The sequence below is a fragment of the Ascidiella aspersa genome, chromosome 5 (genome assembly GCF_963924565.1).
Source record: "Ascidiella aspersa chromosome 5, kaAscAspe10.2, whole genome shotgun sequence".
In the NCBI taxonomy this organism is placed as follows: Eukaryota; Metazoa; Chordata; class Ascidiacea; order Phlebobranchia; family Ascidiidae; genus Ascidiella; species Ascidiella aspersa.
Window position 1 is genome coordinate 24,946,424 of NC_139451.1, and position 16,795 is coordinate 24,963,218.

Sequence of the window (16,795 nt, forward strand, 5' to 3'; positions counted from 1 at the left end):
TAAAAAATGCCTGACTGCACTTCATACTTCGTTTCTCGACCACAAGGGTTACAATGTGATCGACGATTTTCCACCGAAAAGCGTGACAACACGCTCACTAAGTATCCCAGTCGAGAAACAAATGATGCAACCGTGTTATTTCAGGTTCCAGTCAAGGCACGTATTTTCCCAAATTTCGACACGCGCTTCGGTTAAGCGGAACCGACTGTGGGACTAAAAGCGTACAAGGCTAAAATTCAACACCTCTCGTCAGCTGATCGTATCGAGAGAGCGAGAAAAAATTTCTCTCGGTGTTTAGAGAGTGGGGCTTGGGGCAGCAGGGGAATTTTTGACAATTGAAGTACAGGGTCGACCGAGTCATACAGGCTTTAATGATTTTTAGTGATGTGTGACTGCGTTTGTGAATCTCTTATGATCCAGGTCGTCGTTCGGGTGTGAGCTTTTGATTTGAGTCGAGGCCGGAATTAAAGGTTACTGGAAATTTCCTAAAAAGGTGGACCTACTTGTCAAACATTTTAGCCACAAATCCTTGCTGACTATAACAAGCCCTAATTTTCAACTGACTTGCTAAGTTTTGTTCGTTAAAATTCATTTATTTTTTGTATAACTTGCTATTCTTTACTATTTTAAATTCAATGATGTCAAATGTAAAAAACTGTCCTCGATGTGTGCATTTAATAGGTGTTATTACAGTACAGTACTAAATCATCGCCGTCAACGGAGGCGTTTCACACTCCAATTACGATGTAGTTGCGGTTTCTCTAAATTCCCTTGATTAATGCTTGAGCATGTGAAAAGGCGACGGTCACAAATCGGAAAAGGGCACAGCTTAATAGTGTGGTAGGTGTTCTGAGTCTATTATCTGTAGTACTCTGTTGCCAATAAGAACGAGGTATTACTAAATTTGGTTTTCAATTTGGACTGAATTCCCCCATCACAATAGCGACTTCATTCATGCTCGGCTGCGTGGAAAGCCATCTAATGAACTTGTTCAAAGGTAGTAATCGGAATCTGACCAAATGGTTTGGCTGATGGACGCCAGATATAGCGGAATATTTATTTGCAGCTTTAAATTTGTCGCGGTTGATGGTGTCAACTCGCTTAAGCTGGTTCAAAACTTAGGGCAACTAACTTTTTTTTTAGTTTTTTTTTTTTTTTTACAATGTATGCTAATTGTGTTTTTATTGTGATGATTTTTTATTTTCCTTTTGCTAATTATTTGCAATCCGAGCCTCATAGTATTGCTAATGTGCTATCCAATCTATTTTACCTGAGTGTAAGTGCAACATTGTGTTTTAAAAGCGGCAGCATTGGCGTGAAGTGCGTAAACTTCGGGACCGAGTTATCTTTTTCTCGGCGTATATGGTAGGGCATATCGCCGCGTATAGACATTGATTAGGTAGGCGTATTTTCCAGCAGACTTACCGAAACTGCGAACAAGGCATTTCAGGCTGCAGTTAGCTTGCAAGTTTCGCCGAGCTAGCTTCCTGATATTGAATCGAGTATATGGCTTATGCCAAGTATGCAGCAAGTGATTTACGACTAGATCGGTAGCAGCACTGGACCGTTTTATTAGAAGTTCATTATGGGCTGCAGAGAAAAGCACACACAAGGCATTGTCTTGCATACTTCAAGGGCATTGTGTGAATCAAAATCAAGGAGCGTTGTACAAATATAACATGAAACTAATTGTCGGTTGTTCTGCTGACTTACATCGGAAGATCACAAGTAAGAAATGTTGACTCTGGGTATATTTTTGTGTAGTTTGTTTGACCCAGAGGTGTAGTAATTATTGAGATACTATAGCTTAACAGAGCGGCAGCATGACGAGCAAAAGTGTTGCACCACCATTTGTTGATATTTCGTCACTGGTGTGATTGGAAAAACTTGGGGCTACGTGAACGCTATCCAAGAGACCACACGTGATCGAGGATTTTCTTTTTTCGCGTAAATTTAATTTTTTCGCAGCCCTTTAGCAGGGCTTGGGAGTCGAACTCGGGACTTGAATAAGACTAAGTAAGTCCTAAGTCCGATGTGCGCATTACTACATTTTGCAAACTGTATGTTGTAAAATTGGAATAGCCTATAGTGAGTATTTTCCAACGATGAATTGTGGGTGGATGAATTCGATTTTTTTAATGTAATATTGAAGGTAATGTGGAAAGCTCTGTAAAAGGAAATATAATATCACGGCGACATTTTTGCGAGTTTATGAAACATTAAATTTTCTTTTGGTTTCAAGTAACCCATGTTGCGTTTGTTTACTATAAGGTAATTAGTCGTGACGACGAACTTCTTTGATTATATGTTTTCGCTAAGCTTTATGTTGGTGTCGTTCCTTAGGAAAACACTGCTAAACAAAGGTTTTCTGGTTTTGTTAGTACCAATAACTTATGACTGGAGACCCGCGTGAGTTGTTTTTCAACTATAGCACGTTTCTACTCAATCTGACGCTGTTAGTGAGAGGTTTAGTAACAGTGTTAGGTTTCTTCTGCTGAATAGAAATTAGTCGAAATCACACGTGACATGACGTAATCAACACTATATCTTGTTTCGGTGGAAACGTTTCCGGTCTCAAGGAGGTCAGTTCATATGACCACCAAGAAAAGGCCTCAGTTTTAACTTAGCCTAAGAACAGTCGGCTATGTTTTTCGTTAACTCTTGTAAGCTAGAAATAGAAACCTATCGTTTTCAAGTGGTCGTGTGAAGCACGCAAAGCAGAGCAGATCACGGTGAAAAGCAGCAGGTTATATGTTTAGAAACGCTATGGCCTATACCTATACAGTCGGGTAAACAGTCCGCTATTCCATTTAAACTCATTATAGTCAGACACTATTCAAAGATCGTAAAAGATATATATTAATATATCTCGCCAGCAAAGGCATCGTCTGTGTTTTCTAATTCAAATGAATCTTGTTATTCATTCGTTGTAATTCGTCCGTATTAAGATATAATTAAGGTCTACGTTTATCGTGCAAGGGTCAAGGTGGTTTGCAATATCACATTCCGTGCAACATTAGTAAAATCGGCTTATCGTTTTCGAAGTTGCAAGTACTACGTAATACAGAGGCCAAACCAACCGATGTGTTTTTGCGTTTTTGAGGTGGTAATGTGCTGGAATGCCGGCGTCAGCGCGTCTTCAACTGACGGAAAATATTTACGCATCCATCTCATAGTTTTGTTTCAACAAAGTCATTCGGGTTTGCCTGTGTTTGGACTGCGGTGACGCTCACTTTCTACGTTTTGTGATTTTAACTCGATAATGTCATACTATAATAACTATACGAATATTCTTTAGTCAATTTAGTCGTAATCAACGTCAGTCATATTAGAAGATACAAAAATATGACGATTTCACCAAAACGCCTTTTTTAGTCTCCTTAGATTGAATTAATTTCGTATTTAAAATTATTTAGACAATACGAGTAAGTTGTTTGTACACGACCAGTTTAACGGATTGAACCACAAAAACAAGGTGGATTGTAAATTGAGATTCTGTCGGTAAACTTTCGTCACAGAAATGGGGTTGTCCATATAGACAGATATATTTCAAAAAAATGTTAATTGCATTATATGCCCGGTATGGTATGTATAACTGGCCTGTTTAAATAGCTACGTTTGAGGAACATTTTAGTTTTCCAATACCCAGCGAGGGCTCAATGTTTGTTTATCAATTAGGAGCTTTTGCCAGATTCGATTTCCAATACAAAACGCATAAAAAGGAAACATCCCGCTTCCAACTCAAAGACTCCGACATAAAGGAAACAAAGGGATGGCTAACAAAATCTTGCCTAACAAATATTAAATACAAGTAAAAAAATGCCTTAAAAACATGAAGACATACCAACGAGACAGTCAGTCGAAACCGATTTTATAAGATACGACAAAGTTATTTTTGAACTTTTATCCACGCATGTCGCATGTGCAGCAAGAGGTTTAGTTTCAGGCGCACTTAAAAATCTGCCGGCTCCGATTTATTTTTACCTAAGCGAGAAGAACTACACAAAACGAACAAAGGCAGTTAGCTTCCACTGAATAGAGTTAGACGGTGATCACCACTGGATAAAGGGGTAAAAAATACAACCCAGGTTTCCAAAAGGAAGCCTACAGCGCATTTCGAAATGGACAAGTAAAAAGTAGCGTTTGTTTGCGAGGTTTGAAACACATTTCGGAGTGTTTTAATACCTACATATGTGTTTTCCGCGCAGCGGAGAAAACACATTGGAATCTGGTAAACAGTGTCACGGTGAGGGCGTTTCAATGGCCCTTGTGAATTGCGATGCGTCGCGGGTGAACGCAAGTTTTCCAACTCCGTCTCGGACAAATATTGACCCGACTGCGTGCTGTATGGCAATAGCAACGTTTATGTTTTTTATTGCGCAGACACTTGGCGTCCGAGGTTTCGGCAATAATATGTTGATTAGGCCTTTTCTAGAAAGATTGTAACTGTCATGAAAAATTCAATTCTGATTTTGCCGTTTAAAATTTTGAAATTACTCGATTGGTTTACCATTTACTGATATATATGTATTTTTCAGTCTACGATGTTGATGTTGTAGTTTAGTCTTCTTTGCCAAACAAATAAAATTGTTTAGGTTAATTTAGTGTCATCTCAGTCGTAGGAAACCCATCGAGTGTGACGCAATATGTTAAATTCAGCCTACTATGTCAATTAATTATATTGATAACGGATTAGTGTTAAATGAGTTTAAACGTTTTAAGAGAGCTGTCGAGTAGTAGAATGCTTTGGTTGGATCAGAAAAATAGCGTAGGCTGGTAAGTTAAGACACCCGGACATTCGTCGACCAATACGTATACATGACTCAAAATAGCGTAAAAGTTTACAAAAGTGCGTGAGATTTTATTTATATCCAGCATGCACACAAAGTCCTAATTAACTTTTACTTTGGTTAGGCTGTAGAGCTAAAACAACACGATTGCTGCTTTTTAAATGAGAAAGTAATCCCGGTGATGGCAGCCGAGCCCTCCAATGTACTAACCCTTCTCGAAATGAACGACGAAACTTACCAAAGCAGCATTGCAGAGGACATTCGACGGCTGGTTGTCAAAAACGACAACGAAACCGCAGATGACTTGTTGGCGATAGCTGAAGAAAACGCGTATTCAATGTGGCTCGTATCCATGGTGTTTTCGGTGGCGATCTCCGCGTTTGTACTCTACATCATTGTAGCGCTGAGTTGTTTCAGCTGGAGGAAAAGACTGTGTTGTACTGGTAAGTACGACAAGTACAGAAGTTGGAGGTGCTAGATTTTATAGTTATATCGTTGTAATGAATTAGGCCAGGGGTGAGCAACCTATGGCCCGCATAGGTCAATAAATATCATCCGGCTTTCACCTCCTTTACTAAATGGGTAATAGGCCATTTCTAATATTTTTTGGCTATTGCAATTAGGTAAATGCGAACATTTTTCAGCCTTAAGGAGTAATGTCTACCTTGTATTTGAACTATCGACAAAGGAAGTTTAGCCTACTCATTGTATCTGAATGCATAATTGTCAGCTAAAATTTATAACGCCCTGCAGAAACGTTTTGGAGGTTGGTTTTGGCCCGCGACTAAGAAAAAGTTGCCCATCCCTAATTTAGGTCACTAATTTTTTGAAATGTTAACTTAGCTATTTTGGAAAAAATTAATTGATTTTAGTTTTTCATATAAATGGTTCACTTGGAGTCTTTTAAACAAATGGACTCTCATTAAACTGTGTTTTTATTAAATATTTTTCACCTAATTTTTGCACGAGAATTATTGTGCCTTTCACTTGTTGGGTCTTTGTCGTTCTCACATTCGATAGGGTTTGGACGAGTTAACCACTTTTAATGCTTTTCCATTTTATTGTTTGGCAAATGGACTGGAATTACACTTAGGACGAGGCTGGTTTATAAATAAGTAAAGTCAGCGCTGCTTAAAGCGGTAACAGTTTCATCTTATCTCTAACCGCTTTGTCGTTCACTTGTTTCCTCAATAGATCATACTATGCGTTTGAGGTTCGTTTTATTAGTAATATCTAATAAGGAACAATGCGGGGTCAGACAAAACGACTTCAACGGCCTACACCTGAATATATTTCATTGAATAAAACAAGGTCTTTACAAAACGGGTTTTAGAATACAAGAACTATTAGTAAGTCGCACGAAACTTGGTAAGGAATGTGGAAAGTCCGTTTCGTGCGATGCTGAAAGTCGTCTGGAAATTCCTTGTTATGCTACTAGGGGGGTTTGGGGTTGTTTCGAAAGGTAAACAAAACGGTTTGTTTAGGACAATAATCGGTTATTTCCTAAATAGAGAAATGAAACCTTTGCAATACGGATTTGTTTTGATTTTAAAATAGACACAAAACCACGAAATTAAGCGCTACATTAGGATTCAAACGTTTTCGAACCCGTAAAACGATTTTTTTTTAATTTTTATTTCGATTTGTTGGTGGAAAGAACAAGCTTGGTATTAGATTAAAACATAGCAAGGTAAAGACTTTATTAGGCGAAAGTATAAAGCAATGGAACGGGAGTTATAACGGAAGTTTCCCAGGAAATTAGAAAAACCCAAAACAATCCTTCTATACATGCCAGTGTTTTTCAACCTATGGGTCGCGACCAAACATTGGGTTTGGTCTGGTCGCCGGCTGAAGTTATTTATGTGGTTTTAATTATCGAGATTGGAGAGAATCTTAGCAATTTTTTCTTTTAATTATAGAGAATTTTGGCAAGTTTTTTCCAAATTTTACGACGATTGCCGAAGCATTACGCATTGTTCGAATTCAATAATGCCACTATCTTATTTCTTCTTTGTTTAAGTTAACCTTGCAAAAAGTTTAGTGAAGATAATTGAGTGTCCAAAGCTTCCCTGTTAAACTTACCCTTAGTAATTGGGTCGCCGCGAAAAAAGGTTGAGAAACCCTGTTCTATGCCAACATTGTATAAAAAAAATCGCACCTTTACGTTTCACAGGAAAACAGAGTCCCGAGAAAAACGGAGCGACGTTGCTCAACACTTTGCCGCTAATCTGCGCCTGGTCGATCCTGGTCTACTTCCTGGTCGAGCTGCCACTCTTCGTGCCACAGCGCGAGCCCTTCTGCGGCGTTCAGCTGCGCATAACAACCGTGTGTGGCATCCTGACCTTCGGCTCGGTCTACTTCGCGCTTTGGTTTCGCGTCTTTTCTGTTTTCTACAGCAACCCGCTCATCAGGAAGGAGAGCAGCAAGCTGGTGCGCTTGGTCAGCAAGCTGGCCGTCGTCTTCCTTCTTCTGATGATGGTCACCATCTCCACAGTTTTCCTGACGGCTCCCGACTACCAGACATCGGAGCTGGGCTGCCTCAAACTACAAAGCAAAGACGGGAACGCGTTTAAATGGGGGATGCTGGTCTCCTCGACGGTTATTTTCCAAGCCACATTGCTCTTCCTAATGGTACATCCTCTGTACTTGCACCGCAAGCATATGCTCCATCACGGTTTTGACTCGCGGGCAATTATCCCGGTTATAAGGCGCGCCTTCGTAACCGCAGCCATTTGCATTGTGTCGGACACGATCAACGCCGTGTACGCTATCAGCAACACCCAATCGTTGAACTACGCCAGACACACGGTGTACGGCTGCAATATGGTCATCAACCTGGTCGCCCTGCTGCTGTCCTTTGGCGACTGGCGCCGACGCATTGCGCCCTGCTTTCGCCGCCGCACGAACCTGGGAAGCTTTCAGGGCCGGAACCGGACCGTACTTACGCACGTTTACAGCATAAGCTGAATTGTGCCGACGTCGTTTGTGTTTCGTTGGTCAAAAAGAAGCTTCAGAAGAGCTAAATTTGTCAAACACATATGTGTATGTATCATCGATTGAATGATTTGGTACTATAGAGTCTAGATACTCTTCAATGTGAAATTGCTTGTACCAACAGAATGTAGCATTCATTGGCGTAAGGTATTTTACTAGAATTGTTTTACATAAAATAGTGTCTGAAATACTACAGCATAAGCTCAATTATGCGTCGTTTGGTGCAAACACCATGGGGTACTCACGCATTACGGGAATAAACTTAACAGCGTTGCGGCAAATTTTGTGCATTGGATGTCTTTTTTAATTCATGATTTTTTGTAGTATTCTTTAAAGTAAGTAACCTTAGCAGGTTTTAAAGTAAGTTGCGAACCGTACTCCACGTATTTACAGCAAAAGCTGAAAAGTGCATTCCGAACTTAAACATTCAACTGTTTCCTAGATTCTTACCAGCAGTTAGCCTACTTCTGCGCCGGTGTTAAGAAAGTTCCAAAAAAAAAAAGAAACGGTAAAAGTAAAAGTTTATAATGATAAATAAATGACTGCTAAATTTTTGTACTTTTCAATTTTTTTACAACCTTTAGACCATCTCCATTGTTTAGTTCCATGTAGGCATATAGCGGTTTTAGGAATTGTGAAGCCATTATTAAATCGGTATATTTGAGTAACATTTGTATTTCCACATCCATTGTCGTTATGTTTTTTCTATAAAATTGCTGTTTCTCAAGGTGGTTACTCGTTTGACTTAACACGTCAGAACTGTTTAATTTGACGATGTCCCGTGTTGGACTGATTTGTTAAATGTTGGAAATTTCAAATTTATGAAATGGTAAAAGCCTATAAATTGATCGCTGGGATACAAATTTGCCAAAGCAAAATATTGTTTGAAAGATTGGTCGGCTGTTTTCTTATCTCACGTTTAGAAAAATGTCTTGCGTTATACGTTTCACGTGGAATTTGTCAAACGATCAGTACTATCCCTTCACGCGATACAAATTTCGTTTTCTAAAATAAAAAAAAAATATTTTGTTATCTTTCAAAGAGATGTTTGGAAAACCTGTTTTTGTTACTCACAAGAGTCTCAATAATGTAATGTAACGATTTAATAATGTACGGAAGTTTAACAACGTTTGTTTTTTTACTTTAACTAGCAATTTTGTTATTTGTTTTTTTTTCGCAAAAATAAAGTATTTGCAAAGAGAAAAAAGTGCTTCTTGCTATGAACTCAGAGCTAAGCAAAGGAGTTAGCCCGCCGTAGACAAAGATAGCCTGCCGCCCTTTCTGTTGCAGGAAATTGAAGATCGTGTAATCGTTGATTAATAGAAAGTGACAAAATATTGAAGCTAGGCCTTCCACAATTCAGGTGACTAATTATCCTAACGCCGTTAACAAGGCAATTTAACACTAGAATTACTGCGTGGTGGACATACCTGTAGATTACAGGGGTGAACAATTATTTTACTGCGGGCCGCATGTGAAACATAAAATATTGTGTCGGGCCATCGAAAATAGGCTTTTAAATACACGCAATATGATATGTCATGCTATAACGCTTTAAAAGAAGTAAGCTAAAGACTTCTTATTATTAGGAGTTGTGCGCAAATGTACAACTTAAGTCGATAAAGAAAAGGCGACAAAGCATAGGGCGAAGCGCGAGAAAATCGCGACTATTTTGTCTAAAATGCAAACTTTGATTTAAATTTAGAGGGGGCGTAATGCATTGAGCACAGATAAAGTATATGTACATTGCTTAATATGTTGGCATTTATTAGGTTGTAGGGGGCGTTAACCCACTAGCTAAAAATCGCTGAATACGCGAAAACAATTTCCATTTTATTCTTTAAAACAGGTTAAAAATGGAGTTTGGCGGACACATAAATCCGTCCTTCGAATCAGTATATGTTTCAACCAAACATATAGAAAGTTTTTAAAAAGAAAGAAAAAATGAGCCTTAAAATAAAAAAGGGCCGTGTCAAAGAATAATAAACCGCGGGCCGGATTAAACTGCCTGTCAAATTGACCGTTGGTCCAATAAAAAAATGCATAATAATTTAGCTTTATTTCATGCTATATAAGTTTCTTTTTACTATTGAGCGACCTAAAACTTTGTAGGTGTTAGAGAGTGAATCGTTGTAGGCTCCATTATAATATCATGTTACGGAATTTACTTCTTAGGTCTTGTCTACGTACTGATGCATTGTAGGCCTTCAACCTGCTTTTTAACCGCGTTTTTAAATAAGGTAAAAATATCAAACGGTTATTTTTTTTCTTATGCTGCTTGTTACATGGACAACAAGTATACCAACAAATTAGCAGCGCTAAGCGCAATCCAAATGTTCAACTTTTCACAGAACTTGTACAATTTTTTCACATCATATAATTCTGACTAAAACTAAGCCCACATCGGTCGTAAAAAGTAGCGATTATAGACCAAATACCGAGAAACTTTTTTTAATTAGTAGCGAAGCTCGCAAATTACAAAACCGAAAAGTGTTTCTTCAGTTACTTATAGGCACACGTGTAATTATAATGTACAGTATAGGCCATAGGTCATCATAGAAAAAGAATTAACACGAAACGAAACCAAAAATCACCACAAACGCTAAAAATTGGAGTAGAGCTCGCGACCCACAAGAATTGCTTGGCGCCTCCCTTTGCCAGGTTTTATTTCTTGTGTTTCTGAACAAAGCAAAATGTATAATACAATGTTACCTATGAATTTAAATTATAGGCTTGTTCCGTATTGATTTCGGACGGCAGGCATATGAGTAAAGCTTCACAAACGCCGGATTGTTTTATTTTCTCTTGTTACGTTTCGTTATGAAAAAACAACACGCAGTTAACCCCAATCGCGTAATACTAGCATTATCGTCAGTTCTGACATTATCATAGTTTCGTTAAGTTAAGAGAAACGTTTCAGCTATTACGTAAAGCGCGCACTCCAAACGTGTCTCTCAGTCGTAACAGGGGTCGTTTGAAAGAATGGTTAAACCAAAAAGTCCCTCACACATTCAAATAGAAAGGATCCGTTTACCAACTACAAAAGTCACATAAAGTGGTGCTATCGGTCATGTTTCAGTAGTGAGTAGCCCCAATGAGAAAATTCAATGGTGAGAGATGCCAGGTGCCTGGTGTAATATATTCGAAGCACGTTTTTAAAATACAGTTTTTGGAACAAACGCCATTGCCTATGCATAAAAAATAGGCTATTGGTCACTTAGACCCTTAAGATACTTTTAACCACACTAAAGAGTCAACGACGCAAGTAAATAAGACAGTCACAAAATTATACTATTTATGCTAAAAAGGTTTTGGTATAGCTTGACCATTTTAAACTTGTCTTTTTGTCTTTCAAGAAAACCAATATAGACCAAAAAAGGGAACCTGGTGCATTAATTAAACAAAACGATGTTTATGAGGTGATTGCTGGCTCCGTTTAGCTAAATTGATATCACGCAAACAGTTAAGCGCAGCAGACACACATTGCGTTTAACTGGTTTTAAAGGTTAGATAGATGTTACTCACCATACAACGGTGTTCTAATGACTTACATCAATCACTTGACTTAAGTTACAGATTTTAAATGACTCGACTCGACTTAACTCTTTTGGGTAATAGTGACTTGACTGTTTTGATTAAACAATATTTTATAAAATTGGGTTATTTGCCTTAAATTGGGTTATTGCATGTAAAAAAATAATTATCTTGTAAAATGCTGCTTTTTTGTTATTGTTTAGTTAAGTTATGTTCATAATGAATCGAACAAATTTACAATAAAGAAGGACTTGACTTGGATTTGGGTAAAATTATGACTTGGCGGGGACTTGACTTGCTGTTTAAAACGACTTATCTTAGACTTAAGTTACTATAGGCCTACAAATGACTTGACTGGTACGCAGGACATTTTAAAATAACTTATTTACCACATTATACACCAACCATATTGCAAAGCATTAGATTTTTTGACAAAAAACAAAAAAATTGTAAATTTACTAATTTACTTATCGAAAATGCTGGTAGGCCTAAGGGCACCACCTGAGTTGGATCGATTGTAATTTGTAATTGATGTAATTAAATACAGATTTTAATGTTATTGTAATTGTAATGTAATTGAGGCATTTTCATTCTGTGTAATTCTAAATGTAATTGTAATTTGCTAAATTTTAACTCAATACATTGATATTGGGAAAACTGAAGTTTCAATGTCAAGAAATTGTAATTGATGTAATTAATTACAGTTTTTAATGTAGCTATAATTGTAATGTAATTGAAACATTTAAAGGGAGTAATTGTAATTGTAATTGAACTGAATTAATGTAATTAATCCAACTTTGGGCACCACCGTCCATTTGTCTCAAAGTGACATATCGTCAAATATATTGGTAATCCCTGTATTGGGGAGACGGGCTAACGGCAAAGCTATTTCATTCTAATTTACATTTTATGTTGGGAAGTTCAAATGAATTGTCAAGCCTCACACTGTGCTGTGTACAGTTCCAAAAGCTAAGGGGATTTATGATTCGTGTCTGATGTTGGGGCACACTTCCTATTGCTGCTGACAAAAGCGTGAACATTAGATCGGCTCGCTTGCGTTCAAAGAAGGGGCCTCGCTTTGAGCTGAAATAGGCAAAGCTCAATGCTGCCGGCGTTAGTATCGGTTTTGCAGCCTATGTATTGTATAGTCATCTTCGATAGGGTGCGAGAAAGATTAATTATAAAGCAGCAGATAAAGCTATTGTATTAAAAGTTATAAAAGACAAAGAGTAAAATTCTCAACACGGATTTGATTTTATTACTTTAAACGGGGGAAGTAAAGGTAAACGAACTTCATACTATTATTTGCCAGTGTTTCCTCATTGGTTAGATTGGTACAAATATATAGAAAAACAATTTTTGAAAGTTGTCACTTGAATGCAACAAAATGCATATTTTAATAACGAATCGTTTAAAATTATTTTTATCTTGCGTCAATCCGGTGTTTAGTATATTTTTGTACATAATTTTACTGAGCAGCTTAGTGTGATTAATAAATATGTTGTCAAAAATAGCAAGCTACAGCCGTATTGGAACATTGTTTAGGATAAACCCTAAATCAGCAACAAAAGTAAATTAAACTTACCAATTATTTCTGCGACGCAGGTCTATTCAATTACATTCAGTTTTTTACATATGCTTATTTCCAATTTTCGCTAAACGCAAATTCCGATAATTAGTTAATTAGCAAGGTACAGCACAGCTTACTTCTCAAACTTATTTAGCAAATGAACGGCATTACGGCAAACATGGCAATTAAGAAAACAAAGCCAATTCCAAAACCATTGTTACGTCGGGTTACTGTTACGTTGGCTAGTGAACAATAAGATTGCTATAAAGTGAACGTGGGGGTGTAACATAGTTGATGTACAACTTGGTTTAATCTGTCGACGTGTAGAAGTGTGTCAATTTATAACAGTGATTGTGAACCTTTTATGGCTAAATGCACCCCTCAAAAATAATAAATAGATTTTCGGCATTCCGACTTGAATTTTCGTTGAGTATTTTACTTAAATGTCCCTCTAAATGGAACTGAAACAACACAATTAATTTAAAACACGTGGAAATGTTATTTGATATAATGGTCTCTAATCGTACACAAATGGTTTTATGAAGAAGCTTACCAGTTAAGCAAAATTCAGATTCTTAAAAATTCTCAAATACCAATCGGCACCCTTGAGCATTAGAAATGGCACACCCGGGCACCGTGGCACCCCGGTTGAGAACCACTGTTTTATAAAATGTTGCCATCTCTGTATAAACTTCAAGTTTCAACTTTATTGCAGCAAGCGTGTAGTGACACCCTGTATATGTTGGGGCAGAGCAGCGAACGCGCAAATAATGCCGGGCCGAGGTTTCGACAATATCACTGTCAACAACGTCACCTACTTTATCGATATCGCGTTGGTTAGGAAGGAGCGATCAATCAGTCTAGCAGTGGTCTTCATCGATATCATCGTCACCACCTATATCCTCACGGTCGCTTCCCTAAGTTCGTGCAGAAAGCACAACTTCAGATGTAAGTGAGAACTTAACATTGACAAGATTGACATTGATGTTGCGTCAAAAGCGCCGATCGAGATTGAAAACGGATTTCCACTTTTTTGAAATGTTTTAAGAAGGAATAGCTTTACTTTGCGCTTTTTGGATTGACTTGGAAATACCCTACCAAAATTTGTATGTCAAACAAGTGTTGCAAAATTGATTTTAAAAAATCTAATTTAGTTCGTTAGCAAAATAACTTTAGTTCGTTTCGCAAAACAAGTAATTTGGTTTAAAAAATAAAACTACTGAAATCTGGTCAATTTCAAACATTTGCCCGTGTTACAAGCGCTTAAAAGGAAGAAAGAAAGCCATTGTTTTCGGCTTCTTGGCCTATTTATAAAAAAGAGCAATACCACTAAAATTCGCGCTCGTTTACCAGGTGCGTCGCCACATTCAGAGGTCTACAGTGCGCCGCATAGTAAAATAGTTTAAGAAATACTGACTTAGATCAATGCTTCTACTAAAACATTTTATGACAGCGCCACTGCTAATGTACGTTTTTAAGATAAACTTAACACGAAATTCAACAATTTGGCAGAGTATATTTATTACAACATTCTTCCTGGAAACAAGCACAGCAGGAAAAACATTCTGACAGTCTTGATCACACCCAATAATATTTTTTTAATTTAATCCGCAGCTACAGGGGACAGTCCGCTTGTGACGAAGCTCTTCAATCTCTCGAAGATAGCAAGCGCAACGCTGATCCTGGCCTACGTGGTGCTGCAGCTACCGGTCACCTATTCCAGTCTCCACCCGTACTGTCAGGTTTACAACAGGATAGAGTACACCCTTGCCTGGCTCAACATATCGCTGACATATTCGATTATCTGGCTGCGGATTTACACTCTCTTTTACTCGAACACAGTCAATCAGGCGATGATCAGCCACTGGCTGCTGAAGTTCAGTCAGAGCTCGATTATTTACTTTGCTTTGATCAGCGTGGCCAACCTTTGCCTGTTCTTTTTTTCTCCTACCTACGCCTCGACCGACCACGGCTGCTTGAAGACGCAAAACGACGCCGAATCGACGGTCAGGTGGGTTGTGTACGGCGTCACCAATATCGTCTTCCAGGTGTGGCTTATGTTCTTGCTCATTTACCCAATGGTCCTGCACCAAAAGCAAATGCACCAACAGGGATTCCACTCATCGACCATGCTGCCGCTCATCAAGCGCGCCGTGGTGACCTGTTCGGTTTGCATTGCGGCCAACGGCATGGCTGTTGTGGTCGAGATTGTCAACAACAGCCCGATGTCCTACATTCGCAACGCGGCTTTCGGAACCGGCTTGATTATCAGCTTGATCGCGGTCATCCTGACCTTTGACAACTGGAAGTTGTGGCTCATGCCTTGGCATAACACCGACGCCTACGAGCGAAAAAAACGAAAGCGAAGCTCGAACAGAACAGTGACGGAGCAAGCCGCCGTGTGAAGTCAACAGCGCAGTGGTTCCCACCCTGTGGTACGCGAAGACCTTTTGTGATAACTATACAACTGCCAGAAGTTCCAAAATATATGCACAGAGCTAAACTTGGGCGAAATGGTTATTTTAAAGTATATATAGGTTGAACGGAGCGACAGTAAAAAGTACCCGGTTGGTACCTGGCAAGAAAAAGTTGAGAACCACTTGCTCAGGTATTCCTAAATGTTGTTTTGCACAACGACACGCTGTGTTTGTCATAGCAGGGCAACTGCGCTCAAAGCTTGATCGATGAGCTAAAGTTAAATGCTCGCAGCCATAACACGTTGCCAAAGTCGAATTCTGAATAGATTTGATTGTACGCGCTATGAGTAATATTGAGGCTGGTTTTTCGCCCCCTATTTCCATGTACCACAAGAACCGGCGTTTGCCTCAGTCGGAAAATTATGGTTTTGCCAGGGTTTGCATACGTACTTTATTTGAATGCGAACCTCTGGCTTGCGGCTATATGGTTTTCAAATGCTTGTCTCGCAAGAACTGTATTTGGTTGGGTTTTGAACCAACCTAACAAACTGCAATACGAACACTTGCTTCTGTCATATGCGCATCAATGCACGCCTTATACAATACTGTGCGATATTGCAAGCAGCACTCAGTCTAGACGAGTGATTGTGAAACTTTTCTTGGCTTGCGGCACAGTAAAAAAAATATTCGCGGCACACTTCCTACCAAACAATAATATCATAAATTGACAATTGTTCTGAATACAAGGCGATCCGTAAATGCCTTAGTATTATCATATTTCCAGAGGACATTAAGTTCCGCATGCTGGCATGTCTATTGTCTATTTGCGTTATGAAGTTTCGCGACACACTTATATTCTCTGGAAGCACACCAGTGTGCCGCGGACATAGTTTGAGAAACACTGCTCTAAGACATTGTAGGAGGTGCTATAATTAAGTTAAACAAATGGTATATTTTTTAAGAAATCTAGTGCTGCAATGTCAACAATCATTTAAATATTTTAAAAGTATTGCAATTAAAATCGTGCGATTAATTTGAGTGTGGACCCATTTTTTCACATTCGTGACAAAAAGGTGTTTGACAATTTAAGGAAGTTAAATCCGTGCTTGATTTTCGTGTAGAAACCTTGCAGTTTCTATTTCGATAGTTTATAATGTACCGGTACATCGTTCTGTAAATTGAATATATAGCACAAGCTGTTTTTTCAAGCTACATTACAGATTCGTGCATAGCGTACCTAAGCTGTTTTTGTTGTTGTCAAACTAGTATACCAAGCTGAAAGCTATACATTGTGCATGTTCTGTACATATCGTTGAATGTTTCGCACTGAATATATAAGGGCTTTAAGCAGTGCGAATTCATCGGCCTCATTTTCTGTTATTTTAATTTAATGCTTAAGTTCCATTTTAAGTCACTTGAGCAACTCTGGAGTCTATACGGTTAACGTAAAACAAAAAGCACGTTATACCTAAGCAATCTTTGTTGATGAC

General features: G+C 38.5%; 1 protein-coding gene across 1 annotated transcript; it reads left to right on the forward strand.

The window, feature by feature from the left end:
- The first annotated feature begins 4,023 nt into the window (after window positions 1-4,023).
- On the forward strand, window positions 4,024-8,290 carry LOC146145573 (uncharacterized). The gene is made up of 2 exons (XM_083390007.1): window positions 4,024-5,233; window positions 6,964-8,290. The coding sequence occupies exons 1-2, from the start codon at window positions 4,972-4,974 to the stop codon at window positions 7,755-7,757; spliced, it is 1,056 nt and encodes a 351-aa protein (XP_083246133.1). The 5' UTR covers window positions 4,024-4,971; the 3' UTR covers window positions 7,758-8,290.
- Window positions 8,291-16,795: the final 8,505 nt, after the last annotated feature.